This window comes from Aulonocara sp. 'chitande type north' Nkhata Bay, linkage group LG18 (assembly GCF_057382095.1).
Source record: "Aulonocara sp. 'chitande type north' Nkhata Bay isolate Kocher_YH1m ecotype deep benthic linkage group LG18, A_spYH_male_GT1.1, whole genome shotgun sequence".
In the NCBI taxonomy this organism is placed as follows: Eukaryota; Metazoa; Chordata; class Actinopteri; order Cichliformes; family Cichlidae; genus Aulonocara; species Aulonocara sp. 'chitande type north' Nkhata Bay.
Window position 1 is genome coordinate 25,732,723 of NC_141361.1, and position 22,338 is coordinate 25,755,060.

The following is a 22,338-nucleotide window of genomic DNA, read 5'->3' on the forward strand; positions in this document are numbered from 1 at the left end:
GTTTGGATCAAACTAAACTTTCTGTGTATGTGGAGATGACCTCAAACTTCCAGAGGTGATGGAAAACCAGAAACAAAGTCACTGTTACAAATGTTTAATTTGTGCATTCGTGATGGGCAACAAACAATGACTGCAACAATGCCTTTGATTTTCTTTGTTTTTTTACACCGGAGGATGAAGAGCAACTGCTGTGAGTACTTGGTGTACCATCCATAAAGTTCATCTGTTCTGGCAACAACATGCACAAGCAAAAGAATAAAAAACAAACACTTTGTACAATCTATTTTCATTAAGAAACATTGATAATTAAAAACTATTGATAAAATTAGTGCTTTCAGCTTAATTGTATACATACAGTATGTATATATATTTATATAAAATATACCCTGCCCTCCCCCTGTAGTGATTCATAAACAGGTCTGCAACATTTGAGTCAGTTTATACAGAACAGCCACACTAACAGAGTGCCGTGCCCCCTATGTCAGCTACAACATGTAACCTGAACAACAGGAAGCTTTCAAATGGCTTCTGGATGGAGACCTGAAGTTACTATGAGCTTTGTAGCCTCATTTCCAAAGCAACAGCTGAGGACACCGACTTCTGCACAAAACCACCTCATTAAATCTGCCTTTATGTAAACTTTCAGTGTGTCAGATTGTTTAAACTACAGAGAGCCGCTCCTCTGCTACTCCCGAGGAGGACAGGATGAGTTTGGTTTCGGTAGCTGTAACTGGGCGAGACGCTTTAGTGTCTTTACTGAGGTAAAAGAAAGAAGAAGTCAAGTCCAACACATGGTTGTTCTGTAAGGACATGAAGGAATCAAAGCGCAAAACCAGCGGTCATATAATGTTATGGTTTGATCGTGATGCTCGACTGGATACTGTATCAACTCCACAGCTGGTCACTAAAAGCAGCGAGGCCACTAGAGGGCACCAGACAAGATAATTTTAGTGTTTTTCATCATTTTTTTCCCCAGCCAAAGGGCATTTTAATGAACTCGGCTCAAAATAAACAGTAATTCATTTACCAGTTTGGGCGGTGTGTAAGACATGGAAGCTTCAGGTGGACACGCTGGGAGGAAAAGGAGGTAAACTGGACCGCTAGACCCAAAAGAATATGTAGTGAATACTCTTACTTGTTTTCAAGTCAAGAAGCAGTAGTAGTAGTAGTCGTCAAGATGTTTTGTTGTTGTTGACTATTCAGTGACGATGCTTTAAGCACTTCAAATTCAATGAGCGCCACTTTCAGATGCGATTGCTGCAGAACTTTACAGTGAGATAAGGTACGGCGAGGGCTTCGAGACTAACGAAAAAACCAAAACAAAACAAAACAATAAAATATACGACTGAATATTATCTGTACAGATCAAAAAAAATTGAAAACAGTGACTCTAAATAGCATGACTGTGATGTTGCCGTTTTCTCAGAGTTCATGTGGAAAACATTCTCAGTGGTCAGACAACGGACACGATGGCAGTCTGTACAGGAGGACATCCCGCCTGCTTCACTCTCCAACAACAGAATTCATTCTTTTTCCCCTCTCCTTTAAAAAAAGAAAAGTTCTTCATGTGGATATAAAAAAAAAAAGAAGTAGTAAGTGTGTGTCCTCAGGAGGCATCTGGACTTTCTTCTCAATGGCACACAGTTCTGCCCGAAAGCTCCTCCCCAAACATGAGGGGCAGGGAAGAGTTTGTCTGTTCTTGTTTAAGGATTTAAAAAACAAACAAACAAAAAAATGGGATCTACAGTCATTGCTGTGCTTGGTTCACAGTGTGTGTGTGTGTGTGTGTGTGTGTGTGTGTGTGTGTGTGTGTGTGTGTGTGATTCAGGCGGAGCTAACACCAGTCAGCGATGTAATCAAAGTCAGAGAACAGGTTCTGCTCCTCGGAGTTCAGCACTCGGGGTTCCCTGGGCGGGGTTAAGATCGGAGCCTCTGAGGTAAATTCATCGTCGAAGTTGCTGACGTCACTGGAGCCCAGGATGGTCGGGACGAACGGCGGCTTCACCTTCTTGGCCAAAAGCCCGGTCCAATCGATGGTCTATCAATAAAGACAGAGAGCAAGTGGGTAACAACAGCGTTCTTTTCTTTGATTACCACAGTGATAACTTTCTCTTTGCGCCTCTTACCCTGAAGAAGAGATGTTTCTTAACCTCCTCTGCATCCTTTTCTCCTGCTCCCAGCCGTCTTTCTGGGCTCCTCCTCAAAAGCTGAGCACAAAGACAAAAAATATAATGTTAAAGTTTACACCCAGGAGCACAAAGAGACCGTTTCTTGTCTGTCTACACACCCTCCTCATGATGGAGATGGCCTCAGTTGAGAGGAACCGTGGATAGCGGACTTCATCGTTGACAATACTGTCAAATACCTCCTCTTCATCATCACCGGGGAAGGGTGACTGAAAGAGAGACGTGCCAAGGAGAAAAAAAACAAAAACAAAACCTGATGTAAGGAACATATTCAAGAAATAAATGATGGATTCTTGACATCTTGACGAAACACATGCTCACCTCTCCAACCAGCATCTCAAAGATGAGGACGCCCAGGCCCCACCAGTCCACAGCGCGGGTGTACGACGTTTCAGTTAACACCTCCGGAGCTAAAAACTCTGGTGTGCCACAAAACGTGCTGGTGCGATCCCTGAAACCCATTCCTGAAGGCAGCACAGAGCACGTCCATCACTCCAAAACAAATCTACATGTGTACCTCCAACAACTGATGGAGCAAGTTCATAACTCTGCTTCTCTGAAGATCTTACAGCACAGGAGTGAACAATCTACCACAGGGTTATGCTTTCAATAACTCTCAAAGTTTCAATTTGACATCATCATCCATTTACCTTCTTTGCAAAGCCCAAAGTCAGCAATCTTTACATAGCCCTCTGTATCCAGGAGCAGGTTATCTAGCTTCAAATCTCTGAAAATTGCAATGAGAGCAAAAATAACTTTCGGGACCCTGACTTTGAATTGAAGTATTACTTTAAATTTCTCAGGCCTTACCTGTACACAATCTTATGGTCATGTAAAAACTGTAATCCCAAAACAACGCAGGCTGCATAAAACCTGCAAAAAGGTACAAAAAAAAAAAAAACACAGGAGATTTAGACGACGTGCCGCTGTGAGAGTTTGTGGTCCTGCCCACACGTTAACAAGACACTCACACAGCCCTGGGCTCAGAGAAAACATCAGCGTGGATGTGCATCATCAGGTCGCCTCCAGCCGCGTACTCCATCACAAAGCAAACGTGCTCCTGCGTCTGGAAACACGCAAACAGGTTGACCAGGAACGGGTGACGGACGCTGTTGACCGTTTCAAAGATCCTCTTCTCGCACATCAGACTGGCAAAGAGAGGAGGAAGCTGAGTCACCACATTACACCGAAGTGACCTGACAGTGGGGGGTTTGTGAAAGAGCTTTAAGTGAGTACCTGTCGACCTCATCGCGAGCCACAATGTCTCCTTTCTTTAGAGCTTTGATGGCAAACATCTCTCCAGTGCTTTTGTATTCTGCTAAAAGCACCTGTGGAGGAGATGAACACTTCAGTTTTTTCCTGCTTGATTTGTCTACTAAAAGTTATTCAGTCCACAGAAAATTTATGGCAAACATTTTTTTTTTTTTTTTTTTAAATTGACTAAACATTCTTAATATAGTAGAAATGTCAAGAAGATAATCATCAGCAGCATTTTTATTCAAAGTACCTTTCCAAAGTGACCCCGTCCAAGGACTGCCACGCATTTAAAGTCTTGGAGACTGAATTGGAACGGCTCTTCTTCCCTAGAAGGAGACCAGTGCATACATCAGTGTACTCACTCACTCCAAACCAACCTGCATTAAACTTTAAAGTTACAGCAAAACAAAACAAAACAAGGAAAGAGACACCACCATGAAAATTCAGTGACTTGGAGCCAAAGCCAGGGGGCAGTGTTTAACCCAGTGTAATTTGTTTTGAGTAGTAAGTCGTTTTTATTTGAAGGAAACCAATTCAAAGCTTTAAAGTAGCATATACATGGCAAGCAGTGACCCTCCTTACCTTATCTCTGTGTCTTTCTGAATGGCTGTAAGCTCCAGGTCTGGATGCTGGAACTCATGGTGCACCACTCCATCCATATCTGGCTTCATCACCGTGCTGATTCTCTTGTTGAGGAAGTCAAATGAGGCGAGTGCATCCTGCGGAGAGGAAACACAGGAGAACAGAAAGAGACACACAGGGTAAATATGAAAACAGTGCTGGTCACCTATTTGTTGTGACTTTAAATTTAGTCTTTAGTGTTTCTCTGTAGATGAAAACTAACGTTGGAGAAATAAAGGTTTTCTATTAAAGAATCTAACTAACAAAACATAATTCAAAAATCATTTCTCTCAGTGCGTAACAATCTAATATTTCCTTCCTTTTTTTTTATTTTTTAAATTAAATTTCACTTGTTTGGCAACAACACACTTCCTTCCAGCTGACAGGAATGAGGCCCAGCATGGTGGACTTTTACGCACAGGAGATTCTCAGAGAGCTCAGCATGACTGCATCTGTGATTGTATCAGCTCGCATGCGTCTTATCACCACTTCTTGTAATTCCTTAAACAAAACCATACCTGTACTTCCCCCTTGTCAGAAACACTGTGATGCACTTGTGGTTCTCGGATGTCATCGGGTATGGAGTAACGTTTGGGCCCTGGAGTGGGCTCTTTGTCGAAGTCCAGCTTGGTCACCAGCGGGTCGCTGTGTAAGGGACAGAAGTACAGCAGTGGTGAAAGTTCTTCTTACCGAGCAGCTGTGCCCATAGACACTCATGTAAAATGGCAAACACTACAGCATTAAAATGCATGTTTACATGCAAGTAAAAATCTTTGCAATGCAGCCATACACTTTATGGAGCTATGCAGATGCTAAACAAGTTTTCTAGCATTAGTTAATTACTTAGCACCCTACAAGAAGGCAGAGATCAAAAATAAAATTGCAGATGTCACAGTGGCTATACACATCTTTTCTATACAGTCTGTGGTTGCTGTATGGCTGTGTACCTGCTGGGTGTGGGTGAACCAGGCAGGCTGCTGGATCCAGTCTCAGCCGCCTGTGGGCTGAAGGAGTTTGTGCTGACGGTTGGTATGGCTCTTCTAACCAGACGGCCCCAGGTGGCGATGTTGATGTTCATCTGAGGGGCTCGCAGAAAAGTTTTACCTGACAAAGAGTAAAAGACAGGAAAAAGACTGTAAGGAAAAAATGAATAATGGAAGAAGAGAATCAGGAATATGCAACCAAATAAGTAAGGGATCCGAGGAAATTACATACAGTACTTAGTAAATGTATGAACACTGGAGAATCACTGAATATATTTAAACACGCAAGTCAACCAAGAATCCATCACTGCTGCCTTAGAAATAAGAACATGATGGCTTCACAGCAGCGACTCACCTTGCTGTTTGGAGAAAATCTTCTTTTGTCTTTGCAACTTTGGTCGTCTCTCTATGACAGGGTTGAAAAATGTTACCTGAAAACAGAGAAATAAAAAAGTAATTTCACAAAACAAAACATCTGTTTCCTGTGCATTCTTTACTCCTGTGCAAATACACATGTCTGTAGTTATGCACAAGCATAGGACACGCTGTCGCAAGACTAGAAACTAACACAAACGTGTGCCAAATCATGCACACCCGTAACACTTTACAGATTTCTGTCAGGATTAGATCACACTGAAAAAGCTCCACATCTAATCTTACAATCTTACATCCAACAGTAAAACCTTCTGATTTTATTTTAAGTTTAATGCATGAGTAATTTTACACACAACATCTATTAAAACTACACTTCTGATGCAGACACTGTTTGAGGCAAGTGACTGTCATTAGTTTGTTTTTATCTGTGAGCGATTATTTAAACCCCGTCTTGCAACAAAAGCTTAACAATCACACTTAGTTTACGGCACGTTGTTATTTCAGAACTCAACCTTCAGGCTGCTCCAGATATCATTTTATTGGCAAGTTTTTTGTACTCCTGGATCTGTTTGATATCGAGGAGATACCCTCAATAACAGCTGACTGAGTGCGAGTGCAGAAGCCCCACCCACCTGCTGCTTAAACCTTCTCTTTACAAGGGGCAACCAATCAGAAGAAAGCTGGCTTAAAGGCAGAGAAGCTAAAAACTTGTTGTTTTGGAGCTTGTTTCAGACAGTGGATGAACCCAGTGATGAAACTGCTCTAATAAAGACGATGAAAAAACAAAAAAAACATGGAGTTGGACATCTCCACAATACGTTTGAAATATTCTTCTGTGGACAGACTTTACCAAGATTCCAGTCTAGGTCTTCTCAGAGTATTTATTTCTTATAATTTACAATTTTTTTTCAAGTTTAAAAGTGAGCTTTTATAAGCAAAAAGATCACCAACTGACACACTTCACCATGTTTCCAATTTTATTTCCTATAAGTATAAGTAAGTATGTCTATCCATACATGTCCTACCAGATAATGTTTAATTGTGACCATTCAAAGCTAATTTACTACTTAAATTACTTTTTTCAATTTTTAGATTACTAAAATATGCCGACAGTTACAACTACTTATCCCCCTTTTATGGAATTAAACTGAAATGGTGTTTGTATACCTCAGCAAACAGCATTCCCTGTGGCTCCAGGTACAGACACATTCCATGACGTTGGTTGTCCAGGAAGTCCTCCAGCCGCAGAAACTTGACAGCACAGAGTGAACGCCAGTCCCGCCAGTACACAGCGATCTCCAGCTCCCGGGACTGCAACGCAAAGATGTGAAACTCAGCGTCCGTGCTGTATAAACACAGAGTCAACAGCGCAGGTGTAGTTCAAGGGTGGAAATGTGTGTGTTACCCGGTCCAGCTCCAATGTAAACTTCTGGTCCCATGCCTGATTGCTGACTGGTTTCCAGCTCGTCTGTCCTACCACTGTGTTGTCCAGCTTCAACACTGCACTGATCTCATCTGAGGAAAAAGCACTGAGCTATTAACAAAACCCCAATTCTATCCCCGTTGGTATTAAACAGGCAGTTGCTTCACTTCACCCATATTATAGTTTCAGGTGTGACTTGCTCTGGGTCATGCCCACACTTTAAGTAAACAGATCATTTGTTTGTGAATCAGCACAATATCACAGTTCATCTTTCGGTAATTATTTTGTGTACGAGATCAGATGTACTTACTGGAGAGTTCCTCGCTCTTGGTTAAGTTCCTTGAGCTCACGCCGCGGTTTCGGTTTGCTCGGCTGATGAAGGACGAGCGGGTCTCGCTGGGGCTCCAGCCAGGCAGCGGGACAGATGCAGCTTTGGAACGACCTGGGACATTTTCCAGTAGATCCTGACAGCCCATTAGCCTGACATCTAATGTGCCTGGAGGTGAGCGAGGACAGGACACACGTGTTATACAATTGCTCCTGCACAAATTTGTTCCCACTTCAGGTTACTTCAAGTGACACCATGTACTGGTATAATGAGCTAGCCCAGTTTACTGTCTGCTCCTAAACTGGACTATAATTTGTACACCTCCAAATAACTAGGGGGGAAAAAAAACAACTAATCAACCAACCAACCAACCAGATCTGATTGTCTAATAATCCATCTTCTTTTTTTGATTCAACAGCAAAAAGTACACACTGTATTACAACCAAAAATAAAAACCAGTCCACACAGATCAGCTCAGTATACTTAAAAGTGGATACAACTTTAAATTAAAGGGTAAAGAAACAAACAAAAAACCAATAGACCACCTTTAGAAACAGAGTCATATTTGCACTGTTAGTGATTAGGAACAGCTCAATAGTCCAGTTACCTGTGAGTGCTGCAGGCTTGGTCACGGTGCTGTACTGTGGGAAGATGATACTGGATCTGGGACTGAGGGCTGGTGACGACAGCAGGGACAGCTCTTCTATGATGCTGTTGCTGCGAGGATGGTTTTTAGGCAACTCAGCGAGGCGTTGCTCCAAAGAATATCGCAAAAGGTCAAGCTTTTGACTGGACTCATTGAAACGAGCCTGGGCCTGAAAGGAAAGGAAAGGAAGAGGATAAGGCAGCGAATTAAGACAGATTGAAAGGAAATTATTTTACTACAGCAGTCCAGAGATCCATTTCATCTCAAGTCTAAGATTGCATGATCTCAAAAGTGACAGATTTTGACTTGTTGTCCAGTTTTACACAGCCTACCTCTGAATGTGCCCTCTTTTCTGTGACTTTTCCAGAGCCCAGAAGTTTCATGACATTCTTGGCTCCCTCGGCTACCGCAGCCTCTATCTTGGCATGGTGACACAGCTCCTCCACCCGCAGATCTAAAGGGCTGATGATGGGCTTTTCTGGAGTACAAGGTCACACTTAAATCATTCACTCTGATGACATCGGATTTATAACCACTGTTTCTGTCTTTCTGTTTTAATCTCCTCAGAAAAAAAAAAAAAAGCTCTGAAGGAAGGGAAGGCTCACCCATCACATCATTGTTCTCAAAGCTCAGCTCGCTGGCCTGGCTGGCCTTGAGGATCTGCATCCTGATGAACTCAATCTTCGTCTTGCTGTCCTGAAGCATCTGCTGAGCGGCTGCTAGCAACTTACGATCCTGTGAGTAAAATTGGAAACTAAACCATCACCGCTCATTAGGGAGGTATTTTATCTCTACAGACCATTGATGACCAAATCAGAGGATTCAATAACATTTTGTCTAAATGCACCTAATCCCTCTGCACGTGTTCTGTTTTGTTGCATGTAACACAAAAAGCCCAGACACCCGTTCGTGCCGTTAATTGGACTTGAAGTCTAAATGACAACATGGAAAATCTTATTCACCAAAGAAAAAAAAAAAATGTGTGCACTGCTGTGTTTGCTGAACCTTTCCTACGTGCAAACACACATTGGAGTAAGCAAACTCCACCCCAAATTCCTGTTAAGTTTAAATCCTGGTTGTTGATATCTGCGCTTGCAGGAAAGGCCTCCGTTCAACAGGCACTTCCTCTCTGACATCAGGAGAGGAATAGTTCCAACTGGAAGGTGCCTCCGTCGGTCTGACAGGGAAAGGTCGCTTACACCCGCCCCAGCAAGCCAGACAATGCAAATCAATTTACAGCTCCCTTAATGCTTATTGCATTACAGTTTTCAAACTACACTCACCAGAAATTCAAGTGTCCTCCACCAAAACAGTTTTATTAACAATATCCTGCAATAAAAAGCTAAATTATATCATTTCAAAGCAGAAGAGTTTTCGGTTTTTGGTGGGTGGTGATTACATGACATTGTCTATGTACAGTAAAAGCAAGGGGCCTCATTCACAAACAGTTGGTACTCACAAACTCAAAGTTAAACCACATGATTCACACACAAATCTGAGATTCCTCAAAATATCCTTAACCTCAGTTTGCTTCATTACAAATGTAGAACTGCCTCAAGCAGAGTTTATGAACAAAGACGCAGCTCTCATCAAATAAAAAATATAAATAAAATAAAAGTATTCACACAGTTTACCTAAATTACATTAATAGAGCCACACACTGGTTAAAAAGGCAATAACCTATCATCACACTACATTCCAGCATTTTTGCAGTTATTCCCAGTTACGATTGCAGTGGGCCACTCATCTTGGATGGACAGATCAGGTGGTCCTTGGTCTCCACCTGCTACCGGACACTACAACCTTTATATTTCTAACACACTGTCACTCCTGAGAACTCGGCTCTTTCAAGCTTCAAACTCAACACACTTTTGTGTCACTTTCTTCAGCTGTGAATTCGAGTCTAAGCGTCACTCTGACAGCAGTTCCACCACTCTTTGCATGGTACACCTCTAGGCAAACGTGTCTCCTTAGAGAAACCAGGGAGTGGCAGTACGCTAGCGCAGCGCACACTCTGTCAGGTTAGGATGATTTTGAGAGACACACACACACACACACACACACAAAATGAGTCGTGTGCATGTTTCATGAAACCAAAGGCTCCATGTCTGTTTTTGTTAAGGAAATAAAACCCAAAAAAAACAAAAAATAAATGTTAGAAATAATGTTATTACAGTTCCTTCGACTCGGCTTAAAACCTCTTTGGGGTTTGCCAATGATTCCAATTCAATCCAGAAACCCCAGACTACACCAAACCATCTACTACACACCGGCTTGAATTACTACTGACGGATACAAGGGCCGAGCTTAACACGAGAGGCTCTCGGCTGTTATTACCGGTCTTCGTGACTTAACGCACACCTCCCAACTAAATTATAGTCCTCCCTGATTCTGAGGACTCGAGGACACACAAGGACCAACAGAGCTTTGTGAACAAACAGCAGTGCATATGACACACAGTATGTGTCAGCGCCTTCTCCCGTTTCCTCCTCCCCTACAGTGAAGCTATAAAAGCAAACCTGCCATGCAGCAGCCTGGTATTCATAATGGCAACAGGCCAGCCGGCTCCAGTTAACATGCGATTATGCTCACAGCACCTCTCTGCAAAGACTTTACCTTAAGTAGTCTAAGCACTTGTGATTATGAGTCTGGAAACTGACAACCCGCGGTACAAAAATTACACTAAGTAGTGTTTTGGAAAAGGTCAAATCAGATACTCAGATTAACCAGCAAGCCTCATCATTTGTTCATAATGACTTTTAAAAAAATCCTTGGTTCTGCAAGTACAAATCTAGCTTAATTAATAGTAGTGAGCCCCTTAAGTAAATTCATTCATCACTGTGATGAAGCATGCTCAAGTCCAGGTAAGGCAGACACACTTCGCGCTGTCATTTTCTGAGTAAATACACAATTACATGCAAATATGTGAAAACTAACAGATCAGTGATAATCACAAATTTCACAGGAAAATTGGTCCTATTGTTATCATGGCAGTGAGCCACTGGGTGGTGGTGGGAAAGCAATCTACTGAAATGCTGACAGCTCACAAGAAGACGGCTATAACGCTGAATCTGTACCGCTGCATTTTATTCGTTTTCCAAAGTAGTAAAGATATGTCATCTTTTTTAAACCGTAAAGAATCACAATCATTTGCCATCCAAATCACCCGGATTGAGATGACAAAAACACTCCTACTGCAGTTACAGGTGGTGTTTTTGCTTACTTGCTTTCTTTAAGGTGCCAGGAGCAGAACATTTTGTTTTTAAGTTGTTGAATTTAAATGAGGTTCAGGCTGAACCCACACAGCTCAAAACGGCACTATGCCAACTGGTTTGAAGTGTGTCTGTTGACTGTATAAACACATAATATGTTTAGTTTGAGGTAATAATGTTACCACCCAGCAACATCATCGTTTGTACATAACTGTGGCTAATATTGTGCTTCCAGATCTCAGCATTGTTATTTTTACTGAACAAAGACTAAAACAGAAGAAGCAGTCAGCTATGTAGAAGTGAATCTATTCATTAAATAAAGTATCATCAGAATGTGTCCGACGTGAACCAGAGCAAGCCTGAATCTCCGGGTAACCCTTCGCCTACCTTGGAGGACCCGTTGGAGTACATCTGAATCATGTTCTCGGCGCCCTGTTTGACTTTTAGCTCAATGTCAACCTGCCGTTTTAAGGCCGCCAGTCGGTTGCTGCTGGTGCACATTCTTGCTTCGCTGTTAGGGGTACCTGGTGTTAAAGGGCATTCTGGGTAAAGGAAGAGGAAAGAAAAAAAAGTTAGCATCTTATGGCCATCTGGAAACAATTGTAGACATTACATAAAGCATGTTACATTTGGCACAAATATGCAGAGGCTACAAATATTAACGGAGCATGTGTGCGCCATTTTTTATTAAGCTAAACAATCCTGCAGCTCTGCAAAAGGATTGATAAACTGCTTATAAAGCGTGTCCTGTTGCAACTTCAGTGAACACTTTACATGCTCAGAAGGGTGTGCTGTTTATGACTTGATGAGGTTTGTTAGCACAATGCTTGACTTAGCACAAAAACTACTACAGAAGTCAACAACATTAGGATTAAGAAATCTATTGTCAGCTAAGCTTCGTGGATTTTTCAAACAAGTTTTTGCTCAGAACGGAAATCCTTCAAATGTGAAGCCACAACTATTCAGTCTGAGTTTGGCTTTAATGCTTTGGTATTCAGGAGTTGTAATATGAAAGGCTGTCATTTCTGATCTCAACAGCACAGGGAAACCCCTGCGGCCGTCTCTATTGTACGCATTTAAAAAAAAAAAAAAAAAAAGGAACAACACACAAGTGTGAACATGCAGATGATTGCCAGTACTAGTGCCTATACTGTTTATGCAAAGACAAAGTAAACCCAAAAAAGATACATGCAACAGAATATCAACTCTTAAAAATGATCCATGTCCAGATCCCACAGGCTGCAAAGACTAAACAATAATCTGTCCATAGATCTGTAGACATTTAATTGTTTTTCCTTTTACACATAAATGCACACAGGCAAACACACAGAGATACTTAAACCCACTGTCGTCTACTCTCAGAGATGGACCACAGACCTGGTGGATAGGTTCACTGTTTTGTTGTGTTTTTTGGTCAAGTCTGAACTTGAAAGGTGCAGGTAAAAAATAAATAAATAAAATAAAAAATAAAAAACCCTCTCCAAGCTGATCATTGCAGCTGAAAGCAGAGCAGAACATTCACTCTCACACTCACACACACACGGGTGAGGTGGGCAAAAAAACCTGCCCGACTTCTCCTGACTTGACTTGCAAGTTGAGTTTCAGAAGCTATGTTTTCATAAAGCTAGTAGTCTTAGAAAAGAGTCAGAGCATTCTTTAAGTGAGCCCACATCTGAAGCATGAACCCTTCCAATCTGTTGCAAGGTCCTTTAACATGGTACTCTTCATTATGTATTTAACTTCTAGCCTTTAAGCTCAGCTCTGTTTTTTAGTGAGTTTTCCAAATCCAAAGACACAAAACATGTCACATGACATAACCAAAGACCAACAGTTCACTGAAGGTGTCAAGACCCAAAATAACACTGGCAAAGAAACGGCGTTGTACTCTGAGACAAAGCCAGATGCAGATAACAATAACCAGCAGGCAGGTCTGTGATTCATTCAGTCCGAATGCTTCATCAAAACACCCTCTAACGATTCCTTTGAGCACCTGCGGGATACGGGCAAAAAGGAAGTAACTTATTCTTTGAACTAAAAGTCTAAATGATTCATCTAATGAGACTTAATAAGCTGAGAGAGCGCTTCACTGCTGAGTTTTCTGTTAATGTGGAGGAGGGGAGGATGCTAGTCCTTCCAGGGTAACGCTTTGATATGGTGACACACTTGAAGAGGTAGGGCTAGACAAGAAAAGCAGAGTATTTGCAGAAAAGCCTGTGGAGCAAGGTGAGAATTTTAGAGGTGCTCGGGGCAAAACTGTCACAGGACATCTATTTAAAAAGACGCATGCAGAAGTGCTGCTTGTGTCATCTAGTACATGTCTGGGGCTTTCCTCTTCGCCTGGGGGTGCGGTTTGGCTGAGGTCGCATTGAGCCAAGAATTTAAGGACTACAACCCCCGCCTCTTCCAAGAGTGATCCAGTCCCTGCTGGGCCGTAGGACAAGATAGCTGCAGGGCTGATGTCACTGCTGGACAATCGACAAGGGGAACCCTCCCTCAGATTAACCCCATCTGCATCTGATGAGAAGGCAATGAGACATGCTTACACCGTCTAAACTAGTACATCGTGAGTGGGAACCTTAAACCTGTGTGTGATGAGCGGTAGGCAAACAGATTGAGACTTAATAACAGACGATGTCGGGGTTAGCTTTCTTTATGAATGAGATCATATGTGACAGAGGGACCTGACTGGTGTCCCCTGCTGCTCACACAAAGCGCCTGAGTGCGAGTCAGTCCATTTCTGGCCTCCTCAGCTGAGTGGCGGAGAATAACCAGAGCCCCCTCAACTTTCTCCTGGAACAGAAACACATTCTGGGCTGCTCGGAGAGACAGAGCAACTCCTTCCTGCTAATTCAGGGAACAAGAGCTGAACATATTTCAAGAAGCTGTCTCGTGTCTAAGGAGCTGAACTGCGCTCAGTCCCTCTTGGCCGTTTTTGCGATGGCCAGCGACATTCCACTGGCCTCGCGTCACTTAAAAAGAAAGCCCTTATTCACCAGATAGGTCGCAGAGTCAGGCTAAATTTATTTTCACTTAAGATAACCATTTACTAAGACAACTTCCCTTCCCTCCTCCAGCAAACAAATACACACACACACACACACACTCACAAATCCCTCCTCATCAACTTCCTATTGTCAAATGAGCCGGGACAACGTGACGGCAACAGGCAGACAAATACCATTCCTTCTCTTCCTGAATTTGCGCAGACATTTGCCACCAACAGCTACCCTAAAAGGCAGCTACTGTGACAAAAAGCACACTGAATGCACAGATGCTGCTGTGGTCCACTCTCTCCAAATTCCACTGTTGTCAACAAATGCAAAGGAGCAGGCTTTCAACAGCCTCGGAGAGGAACAATCGACAGCTCATTGTAACTGCCACGGGAATGTGGAATGCAACAATGTCAGCCTCTGGAGAGTGAGTCACCTCCAAACACTGAATGTGCTCTGTGTGTGTTTACATAGGTGCTCGTCTGACACAACAGAGACAAAATTATTTGGTGCTGTGCATTTACAGCTAAACCATAAGACTGCTACACATACATTAACTGGAAGAGTGGCCTGTTGCCTTATGTGACCTGGATAAACTCATAGCTGAGAATGAATTTAGCTTTAAAAAACACTGGCTGCAAACAAGAATGCCAGCGTACGATTACGACTGCAAACAAGACGACAATAAATGTGAACACTTTAAGATATAAAGAAACAGAGCTTCATAATAAGACTTAAAAAAAAGAAAAGTGTCCAAGACCATGACTCCTGGACTGTGCTGTCATTTGCAACAAGCCAATTAGGACTGGAGCTACAGTTTATTTTCATCAGTGCTTCATCTGTTAATTATTCAGCGAGTTTTCGGTCATATAAGACAATTAAACAAACACTGTGTGTATATGAAAAACTGCATGTGAAGCTTAAAGTAAACTTAACGTCAGGTATTTGATTTTAAAAAGACGCTGTCCATCTGATGGCGGTGACACATGGGTGTATTGATTTGGTTACAGTTTTTACCAAAGCTTAAATGAAAGTTTCGGCCCTGTAAACCTGATGTAGGCAGCTTTTGTAATTATTAAGTTATGACAGACTTCCTGGACGTTTAACATGGAAAATATTCATTGTATGAAGGCTAATCTTTGCATGGCATTATTACATTTACTTAAGTGGCTGTACAAAAACTTAGGTGGGAACATTATTTTTCTGATGATTAATTATTTGACTACTTATATTAACCCCTTCCTACTTTGGTACCATCTATTGAATCTGACCCTGCCCTCCTTTAGTGCTTGTGTAATTACCTAGCACTTCTTCGGGGTCTTTTACCACAATGTGGGCGTTAAGTTCTTGTAGCTCCTGATGAAGCTCCTCGACCTTCTTGTTAGATTTTTTCAGCATGTTGTCAACGTAAGCCAGGCTCTTCTTATCTGTGGTGACCTGAGAGGCGGAAAAATGAGAGGAGACCACCTTAAAGCCTTGAAAAGCATCTCCATTAACTTAATCATAAATGTGATGTTATTAGACAAGGGAGAGATAGAAAAAACTGCATAATATATTTAGATTTAGACATTTTGAGGGAAACAGCGGATACTATACTATATCTGTGACATTACCTTTCGCAGGTTCTCTGCACCCTCTTTGATCTTTAGTTCCTTACGGATCTCACGGCGGATCTGCTCCTTGATCTCATCCAGCTTTTGTTGGACCATGGTGTCCGACAGGTCCAGGTTGTGTCCCAGACCGAGACGCTCTGCCACCTGTTGGCCCCGGGCATCCCCCTGGAGGAGGAGAAGGAGGAAGAGGAGGAGGAACAAAAGAGCAGATAGGGTGAAGATGTGGAATGTAATTAAGAGTAGTTCAGCAAGGGAGGAGAAGAAGAAGAGTAAAGGGATGGTAGGGAAAAAAAAAAAAAAAAAAAAAAAGAGGAGGAAAGGACAAGCAGAGGTCAGTCACGTACTGTGCACACTGGCATTTTAAACTAGCATTTAATCAACAGGTCTTATCAACGTTAAACTATGAAGGAGAGAACAAATCTGCACTGCATTAAAGTGCAGAATTGCAAAACAGCTGAAGCTGTTGCTTCATAACATGCATGGATTTCCATCTCGTCATGAGCGCTCATGACGAGATGGAAACACAAAGGAGGAGTTAAAAACAATTTCGGCCCAGCAGTTAGAGTTTCTCACAATCACAAGCAAAGTTCATGTGAAATCTGAAGCCCTGAATGCAAATATTCACCAAATCCGAATTGTTCCTGGTCTTTGTGTGGTGACTACACATGTAAGCATGACTGATGAGCAGACAGAAGGGATTTGTATTTTATTTTAAATAAGAAGTAGCCAACAAACACCTGGTAGATTTAATGCATAGGAAGATCATGGTAATGCACCTTAATGTTGGTCATCAAACAGCATTTAACAGCAAAAGCAGAAGAACTGTCCCCCTCAGAGTGATGAAATGTTTGAGACGTGCTGAGATTAGAAGGTACTGTACAAACAAGAGAAACACGCACAGCCAGAGAGAATCTTTCAAAAGCTCTTGGAATTCTTTTTAATAATAAACGAAAATCAGGTCCAGTAGGAAATGCACCAGGTAAAGCCAGCAGGTCACATGACACAGCTACGTACAGTCAGAGGTCCCGCGTGTTTTTCCTGTTATTTTTGGCTTTTTGATGCAAGATAGTACATCTTATGCTTGATACCCAACTTCAAATGTTTTCTTCTTTTAATTTTACGATTTTTCATTTTTTTTGTCAACTTCATGATTTTGTAGCTAGATATAGCAATCATTCATAGCCTTTAATGCACACGTCAACAAATAAAGATCCTTGAAAAGAACTGGAAGAAGTCCACTTGCAGAGTGAAGCATATTTCACCCTTCGCCTCTGTTCAGCGAGAAAGCACACGAGCCAGTTTCTTTTTCTTTAACTGACTATTTCAGTCAGACATCACAGCACAGGCGTAGACAATATTACAATTATGCAATCCTCCTGTTTGCTGAAGCTTTTAATATTTATTGATTACCATCAAAGCTCTGGAGCCCAAAGAGGCGTTTTCCTGGACACATAAATTTATATGATCTCATCACCAAGAGATTGCCAGTCTTTTCTATATTAGACCTACTCTCAACTGCTCTCTTACTCACAAGAGGCCGCCGCATCGAGTAGCCCCGCATGTTTGATTTGACAAGTTTTTATACCAGATGCCTTTCCTGAAGCAACTCCATAGGGATGTGGGTGTTTTCCCAGGATGGAGCTGGGGATCTTTTGCTTGTGTAATACAGAAACCACAATACTGATCCCCCAAACACTAAAGGGTCCCCCCCCCCTTCACCTCTACATTATAAAATTACTATGCGAAATGAACGTGTCACATCAACTACACTGAAAATATCCATTAACAAAACACGGGGTTCAGAAATTCGGCGCAGGCAGCCCATTCACGGTGTTCTGGCATCACCCCAGCATAGTGGTGTGTTTTGAACTTGAGCTAGCCGCTGTGCGTGTTGTTTTCCCTGCTGCTGTCAGTCACCAATGACCTGCATCCTTAAAACCATCACCTTAACTAAAGAGGGATTAGAAGTCGCTTCCTGAACACTTCTGCTCTAGAAGGTCATAGTACAGCATAATGATCCACTAGTATGTGAGCATCTAAGGTCTGATTATTAGCATATTACATTTTATTATAAAGTCATTCAAGCAAAAGTTATTTGGCTTGAAAAATATCTCCTGATTTTAAATATGAAGTTGTCAGCATGACCTTTTAATTGTGCTCCATGGCAACAATGAACGACCGGCATTTCATTTTAACCATTAATTAAAGCAGCCAAATTGTAATAAACAAAATATTAGCCAGGCCTTTGCTTTATTATTCCAAGAATGATTTTTTGGGGAAAAAAAAAAATAAAAAATAATAATAATAATAATAATAATAAACAACAGATTCAACATGAGAGAAACTCACTGCCTCGTCCTGAAAGCCCCTGGGCTGTAAGCAGAAGGACATTAACTTACTCTATTCAAGAAAACAAAGAATGATTTGTTAAAATCTTTGTTGCTTTCAACCCATCAGTACGAAATTTGCACCCTCATAACTGTAGTTAGGTTTAATCAGAAATCTTCAGTTTCAAGGTTTACTACTCTTTAAACTTGCTAATGAGAGGATGCTGAAAGGATCATTCTGTCTTACCACAACTTCATCGGTTTCAGCCAATTCCATCTCTAGATCCATTGAACAAACCGGTCCACGCACGTTCTGCTGACCAGCCACGATCATCCCATCAACTCCAGTGGATTTCTGTTGTCTAATAAAGCTAATAGTATCCTCTCCCACGGAGGTGAGACGAGCGTAACCAACCTAGGCTCTGCCCAAAGCCACAATCATTCACTCCACTATGATCCGATTTTCTCCAGCTTTTTTCCTTCCCTTCTTCACACTTTCTTTCTCCTACAGACTATTGACATCAGCAGGGAAGATAAACCGTCTGAGCAGCGATGGCCAAATCCCTCTTAGCTTCTCACTCTGTGAGGTCAGAGCAGCCCAGAATGGGACCTAATCTGACTCCATGCAGAGGGCTGTGGCTAAAATTAACCCATGTTAAAAAACAACGCTGGCTGTCTATGGCAGACCAGAAAGCAGTGTGCCTGCCATAGACAGCCAGTGTGTGTGTGTGTGTGTGTGTGTGTGTGTGTGTGTGTGTGTGTGTGTGTGTCAGTGATGGTGGAGAAAGAAATTCTCAAACAAGACTGTGGTATATTGTCCTTTATCCAAGCTGCATTTCTGGTTTTCCACCTCTCTTCACAGTTACTTCCTTTCCAAGGATTGAACCCCTGTTTCACATTAAAAGCTATTTCTAGGACCATCACCATGTACCTGAATTGATCATTACACAAGGTACATCAGGAGCTAACCACATGTACCTGGACCAAACCCTGAATCGAGTCAATGGCATATGACTGACAGATTAATATTAAGGAAAACGCATCACGCTTGGTAAGATGAGGGCTTTCCATCAGCTTATTCCTTCCCTTCCCCCATCCTGGCCTCTCTTCTATAAGTAGTCTTTAAAGGAAACTATAGTTTGCACATATCCTGGTCGACTCGTAGGTAAAATGGAGGTCACAGCTGGGAGGGGGGTGGGGGAGTCCTCTTCTTAAGTTGGCTGCTCTGCAAAACTTGTTTGCACTGTAGCTGCATCTGCCCAATGTGGAATGACGATAGCAGGAGGACACCAGAAGAGGCCTATTTTACTGTTCAACAATGCAAGGAAATCCATGAAAGGCCAATCAGATAAGGCAGAAATTAATCAGCTAGAAGACCCCGCGGGGCCTGTGTTTTAATTTTGAGATCAAATAAAAGAAAAAGACCAAGCTCTCCTCTCACTGCAATACCTCACTGACTTGCTCCTTTACCTCTAACTGCTCTTATCATCTTTTGACGCTAGAACGTATCACCCCGTAAGGGGGAGTGACATCATACCGGGAACTCGAGACTTACTAAGTTCAAAGACGAGCAGAGCAGAAATTGTAAGCAAATGTCTCCACTCACGCTACAATACATACAGTTCATGATGAATGGAGGGAACTTGCCAGTGTGGCTCTGCTGGCTGCACTGTGAAACATCCAAGGCTTCACAACAAATGTAAACAGTACCGAAAACCTTGTGGATACATATTTTAGTTGATGTTACAAAAACAGTCCTGCTGGGAACCACTTAATGCGCGTCTAAGGAAAAGCACACAAAAAAGGTGCCATATTCTTAAATGAGTAGGGCAAGGGTTACCTACAAATGTTGACCTTTGTTAATGAGCTCCTTTAGAGCTCCGGGACATGAAAGGCAACTGAGGTAAAAGCAAACATTTGGTCTGAACCTCAGGTAGAAGTAGAAGTCTAACAACAAGAGCTCCACTCACACAAAAGGACAATGCAAAGTTTGAGCCCGCTATCGAAGTCTGTGCTAAAAAAGCCAAGCCCTTGCCATTTCTGTGCGAGGCCTAATCGCAGCCTACAACCCGACACCCGGTCTATCTTACCCCCACAGCTGGCTGCAGAGCACTGGCCACAGCCCTGTACTCTGTGCTGCCGCCAAAAATAGCAACACAAGCTAATAAAGATAGCTCTTACAAGTGCAACCTTCTCGCAAGCAGTCTACATATCCCACAGCAAGTCAAACAGCAGGGAACGCCTCACATGTCACGTCACAGCAGCTAAAGGTCATTTCTGAGCTCCTCAGGCAGTAGGTGTCCAAAAAACCTGAATGAGAGGTAAACCACTTTCCTGCACCTGTCACCCTGCTGAGTTCGACTCCAATTTCCAGAAGCAGGTGTTTAAATTTAGCAGAATGCCAAAGATAAAATTAAAAGCTACGTGTGGCTTTTAACAGGATAAAGACCCCAGCACCGGAGAAACCAACATGTCCTACTGTTATTTATTCATGCACACAAATTTGACACTGCCTTCCTGTTACATTATGCCGACTGTTGTTTTTATCATTCATCATCACCCACACACGACCATAAATGTGCAGTGTCAGATTTCACTCCAGATTATATTGCTAACCTTTGAGAAAGTAAAAGTAAATCTTCTTATAATTTAACCGGTGTAACGGTTCTGAAACAGAGACCGAAATTATTATCCAAATGTCCACGATTCTCTTACTGTGATGGAGTTGTTAAAAGTCTGGTTGAAGTATTAATACATCATCTAGTTTTAGTCATTACGGTGAAGGTTTTGCTTTTTGTTATTCGTTAGCTCTAAAGAAAAACAAAAGGTACAAACCAAATTACGGTTACACTCTTTTAATTACACAAATCAACCAGTCCTCAAAGTAAGATTAGTCTGTGAGCCTAATCTAACTTACATACATGTCTGTCCTTACACATGTACAGCATTCAAACATGGCTGCTCCCAGGCAATATAATGTTTAAATATAATAAGTATAAACAAGTATAGATTCTGTGTTGTATAATCTACCTAGATCATGTGGCATGTATTATTTAAGATGCACAAATTAAACACCTCATCGGTCTGAGTCATCCATACATGACAAATACAGCATTAGGTTCCCGCACCCGTGGAGGTGAGGCAGCTTTCAAGTTGAACACGAGTTTTGGAGGTCACGCATAAAGTAGTGCCATCGGACAACGAGCTGTATGGATGAGCTGTCGCACAACTCAACAGTGTTTCTGATATAAAGATGCACTTGGAGGAGGAGGGGGGGAGTGACGTCACTCGAGTGAAACTGTATTAATCAGTGAGTCATAACTGTTCACACCGAACAAAAAAAGGAGAGCGTAACACTGACTTCCAGCCTCTCTTTTAAAAACAGAAACTAGCATTACTGTTGCAGTTGGCACTAAGCTGGCTGCTGTGGTGTCGCTGGTTATACGTTCAACCAGTTTATAACGAGCTTGGAAAAGAAAACTCAAAGCATTTTCTTTACAAAGACGACATTTTTTCTTTTTTGTCTAGTTTTACCACATTTTCTGCACACTGCCAGTATCTAAACACACGGCGGCAACTTTTATTTTCCCAAAAAAGTAACGCAGGTTAACTAAGACCTGTACGTTTACTTTAAACAGCCACTATTTAAGAGCTTTTACGGTTACGCAAACGCTAAACCTCGTTTACTACAACAGGATCCTTTACATTAAATAACACGGCGGTTTTCGCACAAAATTCCCGGTTTGAAAGTTAGTTTGGACAATTGTGTGCCAGGCCTCAATCCATGGATAATTCCCAGGCAGCCTTCTGGGACCTAGCAGAGGCCCTGCAGTCCTCTAACACACGACTAACTCACAGCAAGCCTCGTTTTAAAGCGTTTTAATTGTTAGCTAACTTCTAACTGCACCTCTGGAGCAAGTTTGCGCACTTTTCGCAACAGTTGTCAACTTTTCCTACCTGCACGGAGTCGGCGGCCATCTTGGTTTTCGCCTTTGAATCAAATCCTACAGGGAGAGCGGAGGGAGGGGTGGTGGGACTCCAAAAGCAAACCTTGTTTTAAGTTTCCCTCTCTGGCGACAAAAAAACTTCACTATTTTGACCAAACCATCGGTCATCTCGGGTACACGGAGTTTCCCATGCCGTCTTCACACTTCTCTGACGCGCTCGCACCGTCCTAGCGGAGTCCAGGAGGGTGGACTGGCGCTCATAAATAAAAAGCTGAAGCATAAATCTGTCCCAGTGCAGCTGGAGAAAGAGGCGGTGGTTATAATAGAAGAGTCCGCCCAGAGGAGCTGCAACACTGCCGGGACAGCTACTACACACATGTGATCAGAAACTTCGTAAAGGCTGGCCTCACCTCAGGCTAACATCCCCAAA

The 22,338-nt window shown here is 42.3% G+C and overlaps 1 protein-coding gene across 2 annotated transcripts; it reads right to left on the bottom strand.

Moving 5' to 3' along the window:
* Positions 1 to 78: 78 nt before the first annotated feature.
* pkn2a (protein kinase N2a) lies at positions 79 to 22,213 on the bottom strand. Of its 2 annotated transcripts, none has more exons than XM_086273484.1 (23): positions 21,919 to 22,213; positions 15,635 to 15,799; positions 15,323 to 15,458; positions 11,419 to 11,573; positions 8,425 to 8,554; positions 8,152 to 8,297; positions 7,781 to 7,988; positions 7,156 to 7,341; positions 6,828 to 6,937; positions 6,590 to 6,733; positions 5,403 to 5,478; positions 5,012 to 5,168; positions 4,583 to 4,709; positions 4,026 to 4,162; positions 3,694 to 3,769; positions 3,423 to 3,514; positions 3,158 to 3,334; positions 2,997 to 3,059; positions 2,837 to 2,913; positions 2,508 to 2,650; positions 2,288 to 2,395; positions 2,127 to 2,207; positions 79 to 2,038 (listed from the first exon to the last, which is right to left on the bottom strand). In XM_086273484.1, the coding sequence occupies exons 1-23, from the start codon at positions 21,937 to 21,939 to the stop codon at positions 1,835 to 1,837; spliced, it is 2,919 nt and encodes a 972-aa protein (XP_086129610.1). In that variant the 5' UTR covers positions 21,940 to 22,213; the 3' UTR covers positions 79 to 1,834. The 2 variants fall into 2 exon arrangements, with proteins under 2 accessions (XP_086129610.1, XP_086129609.1); XM_086273483.1 differs by lacking the exon at positions 21,919 to 22,213 and adding an exon at positions 18,209 to 18,563.
* Between the last annotated feature and the right edge of the window lie 125 nt (positions 22,214 to 22,338).